A 21,941-nucleotide genomic window follows, 5' to 3' on the forward strand; every position below is an offset into this window, starting at 1 on the left:
TTGCATTCAACTTTGCAGTTATTACATTAAACTCGTGTTTAATTTGAGTGCGCACTGGTATGTCTTCTTATTTAACAGTGACCAGTATGTCGGTTAGCGACCCGTGCCTTCCATCTAGGTGCTTCGGCAGGTATGCAGGGAGAGAGGTGATTTTGTTCCAACAGGCCACATTATAGAACTTGTTTTCAGCCTGACAAGCTACAGAAAGCGCACGCGCGACCATCGTCTTAGAAACCCAGCCAGACGCCCACATCTCTGTCCGGGGACCAATGGCTTGTGACGAGCCTTGACGTCTCCACCAATGGCGCTGGGCGTTGTTCTAGGATGTGGTTGCTAAGGGGTCGGGCCGTGTAGACGCGGCCAGCGCTGCAACGGTGCTGGGGCCGGCTTCAAAGCGTGAATGCGTTGGGGACAGGAGCGGTGCGAAACCGGCAGCGGGGGAGAGGATGGAGAGCGCAAGAAGGCGCCTGCCCCCCGGGCATTGCGGAATTAGGTAGGCTTCGGGGAGTCGTAATCGCGACATTTAAGAAGCGGTACCAAATTCTGCTTGTTTGGGAGAAAGTGACCATTTTGTCTGAAGTATTTTTGTTAAATACATTTATTTTATCATCGATGGTGACGCTGTATTTCAAAATCTGACGACGTTGTATCATCCTTTTATGTGAAGGTTGTACTCTTTTTTTTTTTTTTTTTTTTTTTTTTTTTTTTTTTTACAGCCTAAGTCCGAAAACTGCAAGTGAGTCTTTGGCTTTGGTTTAATGTGTGGGTGTGTTCCAATATTGAGGATATAACGTGTTTTCCCTGCCCGTATCTGCAGTAGGTTGGTTTGTTTTGTGTACCCCGCCTTTATTCTGGCCCACGGAGCTGCCCCCCCAACCCCCGCTGTCCACCCACGTTAATAGTTACATAATTTCCTGCCGCTACAATGTTCCGACATTCTATACAATGGGCTCCGACTAACCAACTGAAGATCAAAGAAGCGCAGCTGAATAGCGGAGTTCCGAGTACCTGATGTAGATTAGGAAGCAGTACATGTAGAGTCGGCAGGGAACTGCAGTTATACTAAACGGTCAAGGCCACGACAAAAACGCTGTCATGTCATTGAGGGGACGTAGTATGTTTTAGCAGAATAACTGATTTTTGGCACATAGCATCCACTTGGCAATTTGAGCTGTGGAAGTATGCGACATACACAGTGAATGCAGATGTGGCTTTTTAAACGGTTGCAGTGAACCTGATACCGACTCGTTTATAGAATATGCGATTTTGATGTAGTTGTATTTATCATAAACGGAGTCCTTTGAATCACCATGTTTCTTCCACTGCTCCCTCCACCCTTTTCGTTCCCTACCCACGCCCCTCAATGGTACAATCCAACTTGTGTATTATCTGAGAGCCACAGTCTTGCAGATCTGTCACTTGCCAGTCACTTTCCTCGGCGGATGCCTGGCCCCCACTGACAGAGCCTTGTTCCTGTAAGAATTGGCGGAATCATGGCAGTTCCCTTGAATGCAAGAACGAACGGCACCTAATTGAACACTTCAAGCGTTCATTGCGCTGGCTCCCCCCTTGCATCGTTTTCACGGGCAGCATGTCCATGGAAAAGGTGAGTCATCTTAACTCTTCCCCCTTCAGGTGGGACTAGGACTAGGTAACATCTCCCACTCGGCTAGGAGAACGGGCAAAGCTGCTTCTCTGCAGGGCTAAAACTGTTTTTTCTTTCGTATGATTCGGTGCCCGAAATTATTTGAAATTCAGCTTTTAAACTGTTCTTGTCCAAAATGTTTCTGTGCCTGTTGAGCGACTAACCTTTTGGTGAAAGGCAATGACCCAGAAAAGATTATTTTGCTGTGACATTCAACAAATATTTGTTTGCAAGGCCAGAGCTTCTGAGGCGTTGTGACTATGGTGGAAAACAAGACGAAATTCTTGGACTGATTAGTTTCATTGTGCATATTTCAGTAAGCGTTTTTTTAACCTGCAACTTTTCATATTTGGTTTCTGAAAGTGTCCTAAGATGGCAAGCCTACAATTTTGGAGTCAAAACAGGCCCACGATTTAAATGTGAGTTAATTACTTTGTTTATTTATGTGGATGTCCGTTGTTAATTTGCAATTTGGTTTGTGAGGACCTTGGGGGTTGGGCGGGAGAGGTAGAGGGACTCCTGGATACATTCAAAGTAAAGGAAAAATACCATGCACATTTTTAATACTTCTGATGCTCCACAGACTGAAGAAGCTGTTGATGAACTCCATTAGTAATTGGATACTGTTAAATGAGTACTTGGCCCTAGGTGCAAAGCGATTAGCCGATGGGCATACTTTCAAACAGTGGTACATGGCTGGGTATATAAGTAATAGTGGTCAAACTTTTTTGGTCCTATTTGCACAGATTGCTGTATTTTGCACATTGTATGATACAATAGTTTATTTATATAACGCCTATACACAATGTGTTTCAAAGCACTTCAAGGCAAGGGAGGGAACAAGGGGAAAATACAATGATATTCTTACAGGCCATGAACAACAAGAATGTGAAATTACTATCGTACTCGACCTGGCGACATTTCAGATAGTGCCAGAGCTAAGACACAGATATAAGGAAATGGGAGACAGACAGGCGACTATCGTACTAGGCTCTTTGCGTTTACTGGGTTTGCTACAGCCCTGGCCAGGCCTCCTCCTGCCTATATGCCGAAGCTCTCTCCCCAGAAGGAGATGTATAGTCCAAACCTCTGCATCACTAAGATCATGAGCCATTTGTCTTGTGGGGCTGCTCTGGGCCATTGGCATTATGGGATTCTGCCTTAGCGTCAGTCGGATTCAGCAGGCCTGCTGCCCAATAGCCACGGACATTGTTACTCTCTGGCCTAGTGCTGTCATCTCTCGTGTCCTCACTGCCTGTACTCTGGACTTTGTCCCCTGTTGGTGGAAACATATATCTGGCCGTTTGTCCCGACACTGGATGACAAGTGAGTAGTAGATTACATTTCATAAGCATGTACGTCCTGTGCTAATATTGGCAGGGGAAGCATGGAGTATGGTTAGTACATTGGCTGCTATTTGGCAGATATTCCAGATATTACTTGGTTAAGTGTAGTGGCAAGATGGAGAAAAGCAACACAAAAGTCCTCAACTAAAGCATCATTATTTTAACCCTGTATTCAAATTGTTGTGGCTCTCAATATCTTCCCAATGTATTTACAAGCTATTCAGCCAATTCTCTCAGTTCGTGGTAAATTGAAAGTTCTAAAAAAAAGTAACATTTTATATAGTTACAATAAACGACTTGAATGGATCAATTAAATATCATCTCACTTCATTACATACATTGTATATTTAGCTCAAATAATGTTAGGGTCTCTGGCAACAAGTGTCCCACACATAATCAGTGGTGCAGGATGAACATTTTGTTCAATCCATTGTGTCCCTTTGCTGCATCATCCTGTTTCGGCCTTCCACTTTACCAATCCATACCCCATTATAGGTAAATAGATAATTAACAAATACATATTTTTCTTTGTTTGGAAAAAGGTCTTTCTTGTAAAGAGAAATCTGATATAGATAATATTTTAAGATAATGCTTGGTTACACTACACTTTACTAGTGGACCAAGTGAGGCTAACGCACAGTCCAATAATATAAGATCACTAGTTGCGAATTTAGGCAGGCCGACAGCAATTGTTCTGGAGTTTTCTTCAATGCTCATGAGCTTTTTCTCGCAGTTAGCTGCCCATCATTTGGCACTATATGTATACATAAGTTTATTCATATGTACATTGTTACAGGCAGCATAAAATATTCCAGGGGCCACAACCATAATTGCGTTGTCAAAATCTTAAGGGCTGCTTTTTTTTTAAAGATTGTTAACCAAAAACATTAACTGTGATTCCCAGGGCACAGTTGGGTTGGCTAACCGATCTAGACACCATAATGCAAACCCAGATTGACCACATAAAGATTAAACACTGTTCACTCTGTAAGCATCATGATAAAATCAGCTATGTAGGATAGCAATCATTTGAGTTTTTTTTGTGCCTAATGCCTTCATCCTTCTACTTGTAAGCACTTTAATAACCTGTGGGGTTTCTTTGTCGCAAAATTGAATGGTGTATTGACGACAGAAGGCCTGAGCCGGCGTGGCCACGTATTTTGAAGTTAAATAGTGGAAACTTTGTCCTATGACTGGGGTAAAAGCTTAACACGTGAGCTATCCAGTGGGATAGAACACGAATAATGAAGTTGCATAGTCTAATCAACTGCATTCCTCCAGGTATGTTAATTCGATTCTATTAGCAGTAGCCTCTTTCTCTTGCAAACAGTCTTAAATTTGCTCCAAAAAAGATGATGGCCATCAAGCCTGTTAACCAGAAGTCCACTTTTGGGCCGTGGGAGAACATCTTATGTTACAATACTATTTTGTGCACCACCACAAATGGCGAGTGTGGAGCTGGTTTACTGAAAAGTTGAACAGTATTCGAACACCAACTGATCACTTTCGAACAGTTACGAATCTTGTGTAATACTTTGCCTCCAACTGTTTGCGTCTCTAACAATCACTGTCTACACTTAGAGGCTTTGAATTTCTTCACTGTTCAAATTATCATCAGGAGCACCCTTTGCTGTAGTTAAACTATATCTAAGTCGAGCCTGATCTTGGTGCTCTATTGCAAATTTGTGCCTTGAAGAAGCAGAAAGGGGAATGAATCTCTAGCTGTTCCACCCAGTCTCTCCAATTTTACCCAAAGCAATCTGTACCCTTGCTGTTCAATGATATATAAAGCTTTGAGGTTGTCTAGTCAATGTGAGTTCCAATTGTCTTTCCAGCAGCTTTAAAGCCATTGGGCCCAGTAGTTGAAGGTTCGGCATTGGGGTTGATGTTTTAGGCGCAAGTACTTTCAAATTATATGTGAATAGAGGCCACATGTCAACTGTAGTATCTATAAAACACCAAACACTTGAGTCTTCCACCAGCGGGTTGTTTTGCAATAACACCTCTGAAATCAAGGTGAGCCAGTGTGTCCTCTTACCCATGACTTTATTAGCTGTATTATTTCAAATAGGTAACATCAACAAGTTGGGACCATTATATTGCCACAAAATGCAGTTGCTCAACAGCAAAGCTCTCTGGACATTGTCTGCAAATAACAGTAATGTGAAGCACATGGAACTGCAGCATATTTCTTAATGCTGAGAGCATCTTAAGTTCCTTCATCAGTCATTGCCTGAAATCTATCTCAGGATAAGTGGTTGATGGCATTGACTAAGATTTGGGAAAACAAAGCCACTTGACTACAGTTTACTACCAACCCGTCCATTGCCATGTGGATAGTGACTTGAATTTCTCTGTTGTACCACAAAGTTAGTAAGCTCCATCTGGGCGAACCCTGATCTCACGCGACAAGAGGGACAGCAGCTGCCACAATGCGTGGAAGAGTCCCCCTCTGACCCTTAGGATGTGCAAAGTAGCTACTTATTAATGTTGTACTACTGCTAGTTCAGTCTATACGTTTACAACTCAATACAGTCTTGATTAGATGGTAGTGTGGATGCCCAAGTGGTGCAAACAACCCATAGGAATTTGTGTAAATTCTTCTAATGTTCTTCTTTTTTTTTTTTTCTTCTTCTTTTGGTACTTTCAGTAGGGGATGGGCCCGCTATCTTATTTAGAATTTATGATTAAAGGAAAATCCAATGGTGGGGAAGAAGCTCTGTACTTGTAATGCTAGTTGTTCTTCATAGGTATCTTCGTTAAATCAAGCTATCTGCCTCCCTCGTTGAGGGGGACCGGGAAGGGAATGTATAAAACATTTTATTAAAGCACCATCTTTAAATTTCAAGTGTCAGTGTTGGCCAATGCATTTCAGACCTAAACAGTCCTTTTATTAGCGTTACAGTAGATTTCTTCAAATACCATTTCACCTAATGAGATTTCACTGAGTTTATTTCACCTAAAATGGTAGGTGAAATGGTATGTGGAACGTGTAATAGTTGGGGTGGGGGTAAGGGTATAAGTTAGGGTAGCGATGGGTAAGGGCGGGTTGTGGGGGGGTCTCCCGCACATAGGTTGCCATTCCAGCACCCTCCCTCCCACCAGGCCTACCCCTCTTTTGACCACTCCACCCATGCTAGCTTCACCATCTCATCAGAACTGCAACCACCGCATTCAGATCCCAGCTTAGCATCTCTAAGCACCTTGCGTGTAATCCTTGCCTCCATCTCCCAGTCTGCCGACCCTCCAACTCTTAATCACACGCCCCAGCTCCCTCAGAATTCTTAAAGAATGGACACTGCGCCTTTCCTATCATGCAAATCTCCCCCTACCGCCGCCCAGATGTCATAACTATCACACTCTTCCCCTCCTCCCCTCACCTCCACACCTTGTGAAATGGCTCCTTATCCTGCTAAACAGCCCCCAAGGCTCACGCGCCAACCACTCCACCTCTACGAGACGGTCTTCAGACTCTTTCCCCCCCCCCCCCGGTTTGGAAATACAGCCCCACCACAGAGACCTTCTTACCCCTTACCCCCCCTAACACTACAGATCTACTTCCACTAACCTACTTCGCCCCAGCACCAGGCACACTAATTCACACCCTCCCCTGCAGACACTCCCATCTCTCAGAGCCATATTACCAACTGCCATCCAGAACTCTACTTCCGTCCCATCCCTCACCACACATCCACCAATAACGCATCGTGCCTCTGTCCCACCACCCTCCACCGGAATCCAAGGGCCTACCTCTGTGGATACCCCTTCCATACACATCTCGTACCCTGCACAGATTCCCACCTACCCCCTTTGCTACATCACATTCCTTCACAGCCTCTCATCACTGAATCAGCCACGACCATTTCCTGCCTCCACATCGGGCCAACCATATCCCTCTGGGTTCATTCCTTCCCCTCTCCTAGCACCTACCCAGAATCTAAGCCCCTCTACTTCATACAAACGACTAAACAGTCTGAATTGCATTCTCATCAATGTCAGATCCATTGCATGGCCTGAAATCCTTTTCACCGAAACCTGCTTCTCCTAAGACCTCTGACTGTGCATGAAGCTTTCCCACCGGGTTATAAATGTATCGTCCAAAACAGGCCCGGCAGGTGGCATTGCGATCCTGCACAAAGCCTCCCTATCCACCTTGCCCACTGACGACCAGGCCCACAACACAGACTGCAAATCCCTCTTGGTAAAATTCCTGCTCTCCCCCCTCATATACTTGCAGCTTCTTGCTCACCTATTACCCCCCGGGATACAATGAGCTTTGTAGAATCCCAAAGTGACTCCACGGCAGCCTTGCAGCTAACACAGCTAGTCTTGGGGCCAACCCACTCATCTGGTCACAACCTAGACTCATTCTTCGATTCACCCGACCTCCTCACCACACTACCACTATGTCCGCTCGGCTGGTCGAATCCCTCTGACATCCTCTTCACTCTTTCCTCTCTGGACCCTTTGGCAGCTCCAGGGCCACTTACCCACCCCCACATCGGCAAGCAAAACAAAGTGACTCCTGACCTGAGACCCTACTCGCCTCCCAGTCCTCCAGCTAGCTCCCTCTACCTGGGCCAGATCACAATCTCTTAATTTCGATCACTGGCTCTCAGAAGCACTCGACTCCCTCTCCCATCAGATCGTTCTCAAATAGAGAAGGCCATTCTCCCAGATGGTTCACCCCAGCCCTTTAAAAAAAAAAAAAAAAAAAAATCATATCCTGGAGCGTAGGTGGCGTGCAGTCCTATCGTCATCCAGCAGAATGGCCTACACGTCCCAGCTCAAACATATTGTATGGCTCAGAAGTATGCAAAGCCAACAAATCCTTCTATTGGAACAGAATCTTATAAGCCCTGCACCCATCGAGGGAACTCCTCAAGCTCCTCACCAAATTGAACGCCCCTGGCTGCACCATCAATATGCCTAGCCCCAATACCTCTGACTCGCTCTCAGACCACTTCCACAACATAGCCCAAATCCATCCTCTAAAATCTTTACCCTCTCCCACGACACCAGAACCACCTTCCATCCTCACATTACTCCACCTTTTCACCCCCCCCACTCTTGAATTCCTGAAGCTACTATGACTCAGGTGGGCCTCAGGTTCCCCTGGGGACTCCTGCCCCCCCCCTCCCTGCTAAAAGAAATCTTGACAGCCACTTTTCCTGGGGCCACCTCGCAAGATCCATCATCAATCACTACTGGTGGCATCCCAGCAGAATTTAATACCTCTCACATCAAGCCCCTGCTAAAAGACCACCCTCTTGCCGCAACCAACTACAAACCCATCTCGAACCACTGCTATATCGCTAAATTAGCTGAACAAGTGGCATACTCGCAACTAAGCTTCTCGGAATCAAACAAGATCTTTGGCGCTGCCCATTCAGTATTCAGACCTTCATGAGGAGCTGAATCCTGCCTATTCTCTGTGTGGAATGATCTTAAGACACAGACTTGGAACTCTGTGCCGCCCTAATCCTACTCAACCTCTCCGCAGCATTCGACACCACTGAACACGCCATGGTCACTAAGACTACATACCCTCAGTATGCAGGCTACAGCTCTGAATTGGATATCCTACTTTCTCTCCAACAGATCTCAAATAGTACAAATGCCTCCTTTCTCCTCGGCTCCCCTCCAAGTCACCTACAGAGTACCGCAAGGTGTCTCTTCCTGCTCCTCTTTAACTTCTACTTGAGCCCGCTGCGCACACTTATTTGATCCCATTGTCTATCATGCTACAATTATGCAGAAAACACCCAGATCGTCTTCAAAATGCCAAATATCCCCACGTCTACCGCCCCCGATCTTGCAAACTGCATCTCAGAGTTTGAATGCTGGATGATGTCTAATCACCTCCTACTCAATCCAGGCTAGCCTGAGATCATGCTATGTGGTAAGACAGCCCTCTTCCCCCTATCCAGCCCTTGGCTGCTCTACATAGGCCCACCTCCAACACAGTAAAATAAAAAAGAACTTGGGTGCGTTTTGGTTGCGGACTTTAACCTGTCACATCAAATCAACTACGTGGTAAAATGAGGTTACCTACACAAACACATCCTTTGCTGCCTTTTTCCTCTTCGATTTTCCCACACAGTCACCGCAGTCGTTGCCATCATCCTTTCCCATCTAGACTATGCAAACTCTCCACACCTAGGGGCCCCCCGCATTGCAGCTAAGAAAACTCTGCCTACAAAACATTGCAGTGAGGCTCCTCCTAGCCTAAGGCCCCAGAGAACATATCTTCCCCTGCCTCTGTTTACTTCACTGGCTTCCAATCCGGTGTCGATCCTCCTTCAAGCTGATGTGCATCAGGCTCAGCACTTCTACTCCTCATTCCATTGACCAAATCAACCCACACAGGGGGTTCCTCCTTCTCACTAGGAGCACCCACCATCTGGAACTCACTCCCATTAACCATTCGCCTCAAAGAGGACCACCTCACCTTCAGGAAGGCACTGAATTCCTGGCTCTTCCCTTCTGCACCCTCGCACACTTTGTCTGGATCTCATGCCCAACTCGACTTCTAACTCCTGCCCAGCCTCCCGCTCGGATTCTGACGCACAAGGGGAGTCGGTTAGGTTGAACATAGCACCCCTACCCATTCGTCTACAATATACTCTGCATCACTAAAAATAAAAGGCATCAGACCTACTTCACCCTACCATTGTGCACTGCATCCCATAGAATACAGCTGAGTCCCACAAACCATTCAGTCTAGCTGTTCACATAGCCGCACACCCTTTGTCTTTGAGATATGCATTACTTGACTAATACCTTGCTGTAGACCTACATCACCCTCGACACCCCCCCCCCCACATGCTACGACCCATAGAATACAGCCGAGTCCCACACAAAGGTTTGCCCTGCTGTTCACATAGCTTTTGACACAGCACCCGCCATCTTTCCTTTGCAGCATGGGCTGTAGTAAGAGACCTAGCCACTCTACCTATCTTTTTGATTTGACTGTAAATGCGCACAAGATTTTTCCCACTGCTTTCAGTACAGTTTCAACACAGACTACAGTCTTCCAAAGGACGTTCACCCACCACAGCGATGACGTAACATAACACATCTGAAATTAACATGAAAATTGTGCATAAATGTAAGTGATCCCCAAGGTAGCTTTTGAGCGCGATCAAGTTCAGCATAGTGACCAAATGCATGTACTAAACATCACAAATATTAAGCAGAGAATGAGGATAAAGCTACACCTCCCTCATGTGTCCAGACATTGTTGCCTGTAACACACGTGCAGATGTGGAATAAATGCTGCACTGAGCCTCACTTGTACTTTTATGTTAAAGTATTCAAATGTATTATTCAATATTTCATAATAGACAATCCGTTCATAACAACGAAAATTCAATTCACATACATATAACATTCAACATTACAAAAATGCCATTCCGCCCGGTAAGCTATTCCCAGCTCTTTAAAGTGTCCACGTGCAGTGTGGGTTTAGTAAAATGTGTGCTTTTATTTATTTTTACATCCAATGAGTATTCACTTTTTACATATATGGTCACATATCTGGATGAAATCCCTTTTTTTGTTTAACAGTGGTTGTTCAAAGCATTGCCTGGCGGCTGCAAACAAATAGTTGTATCTGCTGCCCAGAGATGATAGTAAACAAAGTTGTGCTGAAAAAAAAATATAGATCTGTATCTTTCTTGGAGTACGTTCTATGCTGCAAAGAATATTCTAAAATAATTGTCCTAATGGATTTGTAAACCTATCACCAAAATAACGGCACCAGTTTGTTTATAGCAGCAAAAAAGATGTTATTAATGGGTGCAAACGTGCAGCCGCAACCTAAATGTTCTGACAGTCATGTTTGACGTCATTGCTCATTGAATGTTGTCGTCCTCGTGGACTAGTTTTTGGTGTACGGTTCACAAATTCAATGTTAATAGATTCATGTGAGATTCTTTTTGCAAAGTTCTTGTCAATATAAAATATCTTCATCCAAATTTTATAATCCAAAGTTCTTGGGTCATAAAACACAAACCCAAGTAAATTAATTATTAGGCAATGTGACACGCAAAATATTGCATTCCTATGAGAAAATGACAACTAAATAACAGATTCTGTTTCATCAACTCATTTCAACAATAAATCATGATGGTCCATGTCGAAATATAATTAACTATTATGATATCCATAAAAGTATATTTTAAATCAAATGGGAAAGAGTTCTCCTAATAGAAGCAATTCATAATTTATAATCAAAAATGTTTGCTGGGCTATAGGAATTAGAGTGGAGTACCATGTTTTAGCTTGAGAATCATTTCTTAATATAAAATGTTCATAAATAGTAGAGTGTTCAGTCCTAACATGTATTCACATGAGACATGATCAGAGATAATCAAACAATACACAAACGCTTGCTTACATCCAATGAATGTAGGCATGTGTGTTGGATGTTCAGTGTGAATACATTGTTACAGGAAACAATGTAAGGTTTAGTTCTTAAGTATGGTTACTCCCATCCAGTGAATGTATACACAGAATGTATTTTTTGTATAAAAAAAAAAATAGATGACAGGAAACCATGTAGGTTTTAATTTTTCATCGCTCCAGGCTAAACAGAATTGAGTCTATCAATGCAGTAGGCTTCTCTTTGGTAGAGTCGCTTGGGGGTATTTATAGTGGAAGCCCTTACATTGATCATCTCCAGAATCTAGACTGGAATCTCATCTGTGTAAATTGGTGTTTCTGCTCGCTCTGAATGGGTTACAAGCTCTGTTAGATCGGAGTTTGTTCCATCATATACTTGCTTTCGTATATTTTTGCCCCACATAAGTGCCACATGGGCAGCAAATGGAGTACATCACAGTGGTGGTATCACATGTAGTGTAGTTTTCTAGTGTAATCTTTTCATCCGTTGTGGAATAGATTTCCTTTCATATGCCACAGTGCATTTGATACATAATTGAGTATATGATAAGCTACACAATGTACTGCGCTGAAGAATACCAAGACCATGCATCACATTGTTCCGTCAACAGGTTTGTAAAAAATGTTAGGGACTATTTTTAATAACTCAGGAATTATTTCTACATTAAGATAATGAATGCCTGGGTTGCTTATTCTGGCCATGAACTGAATGTGAATCATAACAGGAGGGGTACACCACTGATTCCACAAATCTATATTTGTCCATTCTTTTATGTTTGTGTAGGTAATTAATAGATTTTCAGGTGCCCTGGATATGTCCATGGCTGCAAGAACTAAAACCAAATTCACTGTGCTAATCAAATCAATTGATACCCAAGCCACTCTTGTGGGGGGAGTAGTCCTCCGTGTTTTATAGTTCAATTAAAAAATGTATTTTATCCAAGAAATCAATCTAGAAGTCTCAATTAAATAATACTTGAAAGTACAATATACTTCTGTCAAGTTTGCACAAAAATGTGTGATTTTGCACAAATGTCTTCAAAATAATCTGGAGTAATGTATATCATGTGCTAAATCCCTGTAAAGTGAAGATCGGAAAGCACATTTAAAAATTCCATTGTTTAAGCATTTTTTATTTAGATAATATTACAATATAATGTAAATGACCAGTTCAACATCCATCAAGATGAATCTTTGAATTGCTCCCAAAACCACTATGCGTTTTGGGACCAATTGTCCCATCACCAGGTAGAAATATTGTCTTATCAAAGTCTGTCTTCTTAAATCAATCAATCAAATAAACAGAAAGGAAACATCCCATTTAGAATCATGTGCTAATAGGTAATAGGGGAAATAAGGCAACATATATGTGAATATATGTATATACTGAACTGACCTGTAACCTCATGTGTGAACTGAATGTGATTGTAATTTTTTTGAACTTTTTAAATGCCATAAATAAAGTCCTGTTAATGGGCTATATCAAATTGAAAACACGTCATCAGTCTAATGTCCCCAATATTTCAGATTTGTATGCCATACTGGATGGTTTATGATTAGGATGTGGTCTGTTTCAAATTTGTACATGAAACAGCGTATTTGGGGGGTATAGTTGCACCCATTGACGTTCCTGAGATTTGCAGACCTGCCCTCTCTTGAATTTGAAATATGAATTTTGCAAGATAGTTGTAACAAAACCTTTATGAACTCTTTGGCTGCACCAATGTGATTTTCTTGAACTAATAGCCAGTGCACCACTTATTATCCCATTGAGATTTTTTTGAGGTATATAGGCATTTGAAGTCAACTGTGAATAAAATATAATTGAGCAATGAAATGGCTTGAAATTGTAGGAAGTGTGTAGCATGTCTAATTGCCTACTTTAGAATGGGTTGCAAGAAATAGTCTTATTTACGTTCCTAAGGATGGCAGGATCCCATTTGTGGTTGCAAGTATGGGTTGCCCTGGTGGTTTAGTAGTAGGATGATTTTGTGTACAGTTGGAAGTAATAAAATGTAAGAATGGTATGGTTTAATCATTAATCCAGCCCAATTCTTCTGCATAATGAAGTATATCTGCAATGTCAGTTTGTATACCTTCAGTCAGTTCAAGTTCTAAGACAATATATGTATATTGGATGGTTTATAGTCATAAAACCGAAAACAAAAATCCCGAATACAATAATCTCGAATCCAAAATCTCGAAAAAAAAAGTCGAATTTTTTTTTAATGACGTTTTTTGTTCGAAATGGGGGGGTTCCCCCCCCAACCCCCCTTTTTTTCTATTTTTTTTTTATTTTAACCCATTTTTTTTACTTACCTGACCCCAAAAAAGCATATAATTAAATAAATAAAAAATTCGACTTTTTTTTTCTCGGGATTTTGGATTCGAGATTATTGTATTTCGAGATTTTTTTTTCGGTCTTTTGACCGACCACCATATTGGATAGCAAATTGTTTCCAATGTTCTTCCTCGTATTCAGAAGTGTTAATAATTACCAATGACCCACCTTGTCTGTGGGTCAGATGGCAATACTTTCTGCTGTGGGTGTGTTTTATTGAATGCAATTTCTTCCCTACTTGGATAAGTTTTGAGGTTTCTTTACTACAATGTCTTAAGATCTTGAAGTGCTTCCTTATGAAATATCAATAACGGTTGTAATTATTTGGGTTACAAACACTTAGGTTTAAATTCAATATATTCATATTTTACGCACTGTACTAGTTCTTCCTGTGTTTGCTAAAACCAGTCCCACCCACAACCTGCCCCTCCCTGCCCAAAACAGTGGCAAGTGAGCTAGCTTTATCAAGCAGTAACATCAAACTTTGTGTTCGAAGAGCCTGCCAGGAATATTTCAAAGCAGGCTTCTGAGAAAAAATAGCTTAATTGCAGCTGTAAAATGTGTTATTGGTGTAATAAGTGTCTCAACTAAGTGCAACTTCAGACACTCGATTTATAAGCAGTATGTGGCTTTTACTGAAGTAGTGTTGGCACTACTGAACAAGCATTGCCACGGCTAACAATTTTTTGGTTTATATATAGGTATTAAATGTGCATTTGCCAGGCACTGCTATTATGCTCAGGTAACCCTCCCTCCCCCCGGTCTTCTTCCTCAGGGCGTACCTCTGATTTGTACCCCTCCCCGGAAGTCTTTCGGATAACCACCTTCTCCATATTGCCACTCTAAACTCTCGCTGAGCTGTCAAACACTCCTGACATCTGCCGCCCCCTTGAACTTGACCTTGATGTCCTCAGTCTCGCTGAGACATGATTCACGGCCAGCTCTGTTTCAAGCTTTTGTCACTCTCCTCCCGGACGGCTACAAGATTCTCTCCGCGCCAGGTCCAGTCGTTCTGGTGGGAATGTAGCCCTGATCTTCCCTGAGTGGATTCCTGCCTCTCTCATTCCTCCGCAGGCCTACTCCTCTTTCGAATACCTCGTCTGCAGCTTTTCTCTCTCTCATAGCCATTCCCTCACTGTGGCTACAATCTATCGGCCACGTAGTCGGATCTCCTCCTTCCTCTGAGTGGGCGGATCTCTCCTTTTCTCTCCTGGTCTCGGCCACTCAACTCCTTCTTGGAGACTTTAACATCCACCCGGATGCTTGCTATCCTTCCTCTGGACTCTCTCTCACTTTCTATCCTCCCCTCTGGCCTGACTCACTCTGCAGGGCACACCCTGGATGTTCTGATCTCTACAGACCTTCCCCTTTCTATCCCTCTCACCACTCCTCTCTCCTGGAGTGATCACTTTTTCCTTTCCTCCCAGCTCACACTCTCCACCCTTCAGGCCAAGCCAACTCCAGCACTGCCACCTACCTTCTTGGTTATCCGACCCATGAAGCGTGTGTCAGTTGAGGGATTCGCCGCCACTTTCTCAGGCCCCCTGACCCCTTTCAGGTGACTCACACCCTGACGCAGCCCTTTCTATGCTCCACTCTGCTATATCTGATACTCTTGCCCTTGTCATGAGGATCCGCCTAAAGTCCAAAGCCTAGTGCAATTCCTGGTACGACTCGGACCTCATCACCCTTAAACACAGGTGTAGGGTGGCTGAGAGGAAATTACGTGCTTCCTGTACATCCTCTGACTAACTGGCCTGCTGCCTGCTCCAAAGGCAATACAGGCTCTCTGGCCGGACCAAGAAGAGAGCCCGCATCCAAGCCTGCAGCATCCAACAACTCGGCCAAATGCTTTAAAATCTGCAAGGAGCTGACCAATCCTGCTGCAGTCTCTACCTCTCCTGTCAACTCCCAGTCCCTCTGCATGGCACTGGCTTCTCATTTCATCTCTAAAACTCAGGACATCCTGTCCTCCCGCTTCCCCCTCCTCCCTCTACTCCCCTCTCTTCCTCTGACCCTTCTGTGGCCCCCTCTCCTTCTCTGCCTTTCCCCTTTTCTCACTAGACCAGGTTTCTAGACCAGTCTGATCTATGAAAGTCTCGTCAAAACAGGTTCTCCCCTGTTCCTCTAATTTATTTTTAAATGTTTTTATTGGCATTTAAGGTCATACATAAAGCAGTTAGGCATAGGTTATGGCTCGTAATATTGATTGCGTGACACATTCGCCAATTGAACAACAAATGACAACAAAACAACAATAACAACTTAGACTGTCCTCTCTCTCCTGCTGTTATAGTGCGGTCCACTCGGCACGTGTTGACTCAGTATCGGGGCCGTCGTTCTCCGTGCCAGTCTTCGGGGGTTGGCGCCAGGGCGTGCGCAGGTTTGGTGGTCTCATCAGGATAGCTAAATTGCAGTTTATGCCTTAACGCTCTGCTCAGGCGGGTTTGAAATTCGTCGAAGATCATGTCTCTCATGAGGGCCTTCCGGGACTCTAGAGTGGCACTCACATCTTCTCTGCCTCTGCTGTTCCCCCTCCTCCCAGACTTTGGTTTCTGCGGCAGTCCATCTCTCCATTTCCTTGATCCAGGGTCCAAATCGCGGGCTTGCAGGCGACTTCCAGGCCATCGCTATTGTTCTCTTCGCGAGTATGCACGCCATGTCCATACGTTTGACTAGATGCCTGATTTTACTGAGTCTCGGGTAGGTGCCCAAGAGGCATTCTTTGGGGGTCCATTCATACCTTTCCAGTCCAGCTTTCATGCAGGTCTGTTCGGCAGCTAGCCAGAGCTTCTGTGATCTGGGACAGGTCCAGAACATGTGAATCATGTCAGCGTGTTCAGAGGAGCACCATGGGCACGTCGAGGGAATGCTGCTGTTGAAGGTGGATATTCTTTGCGGTGTCATATAGGTCCTGTGGAGGACGTTCAGCTGAATCATCTTGAACCTGGCGTTCCGTGAAACCTCCTTCGGTTGCAGCAGGGCCCGTGCCCATTCGCCCTCTGTGATTTCGGTCCCAATGTCAGCTGTAAGAGGATTCAATTCAACACTACAGCTAAGTCAATGCCTAGTCTAGGATACTGAATGAAAACCCTTATTGATATATCTTTATGTCCAGTTCATGCGTTCTGGATGACTACCCCTATATAACACCCCTCTCTTGGAATCCCCCTGACCCCACTGAGCCAAGAAGTAGTTCTGTTTTGCAAGTTAAAAAGGTTTATTTGCTAATTTAAAATATATATCACACTTTATAATAAATTAATAATTGAATAGCACACTTAATCTGATATGATAAAGATCAACAACGGAGAATCTGGCACTAGCACACTTCTTATAATCACTAATGAGTTGACATGAAATGGATAAGGTAGCACACTGGTAAATAGGAACAAAAGTATAATGTGGTAGAGGATGCTTTATGTAAACTCAGGTGGATGCAATATTCAATGAATGCAGTACAGAAAATACTCAATATGATTTCAACCAAACAATGTAATCACTTTTCTCTGGCAATCCCCTCCCCCCCTTGATGCAAGGCAAGGAAATGGAAGGAAAACACAGTTCTCAGAAATTCAATCAATGTAAATCAGTTCACCCCAGCAAGCTTAGACTACAGAAGTTTGAAAACACAGATAGGAGTTTTGAAAACACAGGCCCAAATGCTTTGATATGTGCTAGCAATGGATGAGAAATATGCTGGAAATGCTTTTAATTCCCTTTCAGAGGTTCAGGGTGAGTGGTATCTAGTTAATATTAGTCCAGGCTCACACTAGCAATGATGCAGGGATAGTTAGCAGGTTAAACGAATTTCTGGCAAATGGAAGGGCAAGCAGCAGCAGTTTTTACATGTGAAGAAATTTGCAAATCGCGGTAAAATTCGCGGATGCGCCGAGCGCTATTACAGAGGAACCACAAGGACTATCTCTATCGTTTTGGGGTCTTAGGAAAGCCTAGGATCTCAGCTTCAAAATGAAAGTTACTGCAAGTCTCTAGCACAAACAGTTGCGGAGATATGAACGATTGAATAAAGGTCGTTTTTCAGATTTGAAATTTTAAACGCACACTTTTTCAGCTTTAAAAATGATGGCAGGATAACACAATTGCTAAGCTGCAGTTCTACTTAGGTTAAAAATGGATTGAATTATATTATTTTAACTAGGAGATTGGTTCTGCACAGTTTTCTAGGTACTCACACTATATTCTTGAGTGAAATGGGCCTCGCCATGGATCTGGTCAGGGTTTTAAATTCGCCTCTGGTCTCTGCACTTCAGTGATCTGGGTCAGCTCTCTCTGCTGGTCTGGGTCTCTCTGGGTACAGCACTGCTTTCTCTCTGGTCTGGTCTCTTAGTTCTGGATAGATTGAAGTCTCTAGTTTGGCTCTCTGGAGGTTTGATGGAGGTAAAGTATGGATTTTTCCGGCAGAGCGTCCCGCTGCAGATGGAATTTGAAGGTCCCTATCTGTCCTGTCTGTCTGCTTTTATGTGTTTAGAATGTGGGTGTGTTCTAGCATCACTGACCCTACCTCTCTCTCAGCTTCTAATTGGTCAAACTTCCATTTATCATTTGATTGGGGAATGAACTGTGAGTCAGAGGGATGTCATTTTATGGCTTGCAGATAGGACACTCCTCTGTCAGATTGCACACATTCTATATTTGATAATAAGACATATTTCAGAGTTACACAGTTGTTTGAAATTACATATACATGGTGTGGCTGAATTTAGCCATGTCTCTGTCCAAATCTGCTGTTTCTAAGAGCTTGCATTCAGAAATGGCAGATAATTGACTTTTTAACTGATTTTTCACTTTCTGACATTGACCCAACTTTACATACATGTGTGCAGGGAGTAGGGACATTAACTGATGAAGTTTCAGATTTTTAACATGCATACATTTAGAGTAATATCCACTTTTCCGCTAAAACCCCCCTGAACATGCCACCGGGTCGAAAAACCTCTTAAAATGTGGGCAGAAAAATCACAAGAATTATGGTATCATTTATAAAATTTTCACATGTCCGCTCTATGAGTTATTCATCTTTTTAAAGTTATGTTCTGGCTCCAAAGGGGTGTGGTTTACCCTCAGCACAAGATTGAATTTCTGGTTTTTCCAGTTCTGCCAAGCCAGCTTGCTCTCACAGGCAGTGCTCCTCCCCTTTCCTCAGGAGGAAGCCACTTTTTACGACCATTTACGACTCCTGCCAATAAAACCTTTGCCTGAGCCAGGACAGGGCTTTGTTCACTTTCCTGCAGAGCACAGGTAATTCAATTATCAGATAGATGGCATATCCTTAGTGTGAGCAGCAAAAGGGCAGCTAGGCCTGGGAACACAGCTGTGACTCAAGTTTCACTCCTGATGGGGGTAGTTGCCAGGCAAATTGGAATCTCTTTAAGCTGTCATTTCTGTTCCCCAGTTTCTGCATTCAAATAAAACTAAACATTTTCACATATGCAGCTAGAAGGCTGATTCTAAGTTTAAAACTATGACATTTAAACAGTTACAAAGGCATGTGACACCAAACATAGCTCACTCATTTAATCTAAACATTTTCGATTTTAGTGTCTTTAAATCCAGTGCAACTTAAACTGCTGACTCCATAGCTCAGCCAGTTTTGTTATAAGCATTGTTCTGGGCTCTTCATTTCCCAGATTTTGTAGGCACACAAAACTCCATTCTACCAAATGTCTGCTGGTGTTCAGTGAATATTTTGCACATATTGCAATGTTTGAAATAGGCACTTTGGCTTGCCTTCAGAGAAACACAGGGTGGTTTTAAACTGCCGGCTTTTGGATAGTGGTGAGTACTGGTACTGCACCCATTTTTGGGATTTAAGAAAATGAATTCCCAACAGTTATGGGTTTGCTTTTGGCAATCAGCATTGCCATTCCCAATGGTTTCAGACTACTGTGTGGGTAGTCCAATGGTGGTTTTAGGCAGTGTCCTTCTGTGCCCATAACATCGGCAAAATGAGTGGCAGCCTATTCTTCATGCATTTCCCTGTGCATTTTCTGGGAAGCTCTGGCCATCATGAGGTTTTCCATGTCAGTACTGCACAGTTTTGAGGTAGGGCTCGGATGCATGGGTAAATACATCCCACAAGCCCCCCTCTTGCGATGGCCATTCTATTTCACGAATGGGACTCGCAAGACCTGGGATGTTTCCTCATCTTCTTCCAATAAATGGCACAGTTCAGCATCTTTTCCTCCATCCGGTACTGATCGATCAGTTCTCCTCGCCAGTCCTGATGGGAGTATTGGGCGGTCCACTGGGCCCATTGGATCTTCGTTCCCGGTCTCCGTATCATCCTCCTTGGCCAGTCTCAAGGTCTTCTTTCTCCTAGGACGACAAAGGAAGAGCGGCAATACCTACTCATAGACGTTTTTCCACCACTGTTGAGATGGTGGGACAGCATATGCATTTCATCATGACGAAACATTACATTCTTATTTTGATAAAAAACAGTATAACTAAGAGACAGTTTCATGCAAATCACAATATTTTAGAGACTAGATGTGGTATGTTTTATGATTGGAACAGAATTAGTCCGAGACAGTACCCGCTAGGATTCCAGAGGATTCCTCCAGTTGTTGCAGAGTGTGCCTGGGATGGCAACATTTCAACTGGTTTATGTGGACCCACTTGTCTTCCCCCCTCTGCCGAACCGCCTTTGGGGATGTGGATTTTGTAGGCCACAGGGGAGATCTTGTCGATGATCTCAAAGGGTCCTTTCCATGTAGGCAAAAATTTGCGCTGCTTGGCCTGGTTCCTTTGGAAGTTGTAGAGATAGACCCGGTCTCCCACCTGATATTCCTTCCTGGAAGTTTTCAGGTCATAATGGGTCTTCATGCTATCAGCTGACCTTTCTAGATTCCGCTGAGCATAAGCAAAAGCATGTTGGAGGTGTTTCCTTAAATTCTCTACATACTCATGAGTAGTGGAGGCATTTATCAGTGTCTGCTCTTGGGTCCTGTAGAGCAAATGCTGAGGAAGCACCATCTTGCGCCCAGTCATCAACTCAAATGGTGACATTTTGGTTGCAGATGAAGGGGTAGATCTGATGGCCATTAGGACCAGAGGTAATCGGATATCCCAACTTGGCCCAGAATCTGCCACAAACTTCTTTAATATGCTCACAATTGTCCGGTTATATCTCTCTACTGCCCCAGAAGAAGCTGGCCGGTAAGCAATATGCAACTTCCTTTTGACCCCCAGTATCTCCCACATCTTTGTCATTACTTCACTGGTGAAGTGGCTACCTCTGTCTGACTCAATCCTTTGAGGTAGACCAAAACGTGAAAAGATGTGGTTAATCATCAAGGCAGCTGCAGTTTCTGCCTTGCAATTTGGGGCTGGGAGACATTCCACCCACTTGGTAAACAAGCATGTCACAGTCAACATGTACTTATTCCCCCTAGCCGAGCGAATCACAGGGCCTACAAAGTCGATTTGTAAATCTGACCATGGCAGTGTCATCCCCCGCTTTTGTAAAGGCGCCCGGTGTGTGAGGGATGTCGGCTGAAATTGTGCACACACAAGACAACCCTTCAAATATTGGTTGAGGTCCTGGCCCATGTGTGGCCAGTATGCAACCTCTCTTAAGATTTCCAATGTTGTGTGAAACCCCCTGTGACCGGCAGTGGCCGCATCATGGGCGTGACTTAACATCAGGCTGCGGAATGAGGTAGGAACCACCCACTGATCGTGGCCAGCTTTGGATTTCCTTACCAACAAACCGTCTTGGATTCGGAACATTTTTGGACATTTCATCAACACTCTTAGGTCCTCTTTCCCAATGTAATCGGTATCCGTCAGGGGAAAGTTCTCAGGGTCCTCAAGGTGCTGGTAAAATTTACCAATAATTGGATCCCCCTTCTGAGCGGTAATCAAATCAGCATCAGGGGTCTCCTTACTCCATTGTGCAATTGAAAGGTCGTTGTGAGCATTTGTCTGGGACCTAGTGATGGCAGTGACCTGGATTTCCCCCAACAGGGACTCAATCTCAATTGGATCCCCTTGGATCGCTCCGGTTTTGGCCAGCTGATCAGCTAAGTCATTTCCAGTTTTGTCTGGTCCCTCTACTTTGGAATGACCCTTAATCTTTTTCCAGTAGATGGTCATCCCATTCGATGTGACCAGATCATCAATGTTTTGGATCAACTTCCCATGTTTCAAGGGTTTGTTGTTAGCACATAACATGCCT

General features: G+C 43.7%; 1 protein-coding gene across 2 annotated transcripts in view; it reads left to right on the forward strand.

Moving 5' to 3' along the window:
- Positions 1-315: 315 nt before the first annotated feature.
- TULP3 (TUB like protein 3) overlaps positions 316-21,941 on the forward strand; it is a 1,058,170-nt gene continuing 1,036,544 nt past the window's right edge. The window contains exon 1 of one of the 2 annotated variants that reach the window (XM_069628512.1): positions 316-493. In XM_069628512.1, coding sequence (XP_069484613.1) covers positions 447-493 — 47 coding nt within the window. In that variant the 5' untranslated portion in view covers positions 316-446. Of the gene's footprint in view, positions 494-1,469; positions 1,607-21,941 lie in introns of those variants that run through there. The other variant, XM_069628513.1, reaches the window with a different exon arrangement.

This window comes from Ambystoma mexicanum, chromosome 12 (genome assembly GCF_040938575.1).
Source record: "Ambystoma mexicanum isolate Mex_15411 chromosome 12, UKY_AmexF1_1, whole genome shotgun sequence".
Lineage (NCBI taxonomy): Eukaryota > Metazoa > Chordata > Amphibia > Caudata > Ambystomatidae > Ambystoma > Ambystoma mexicanum.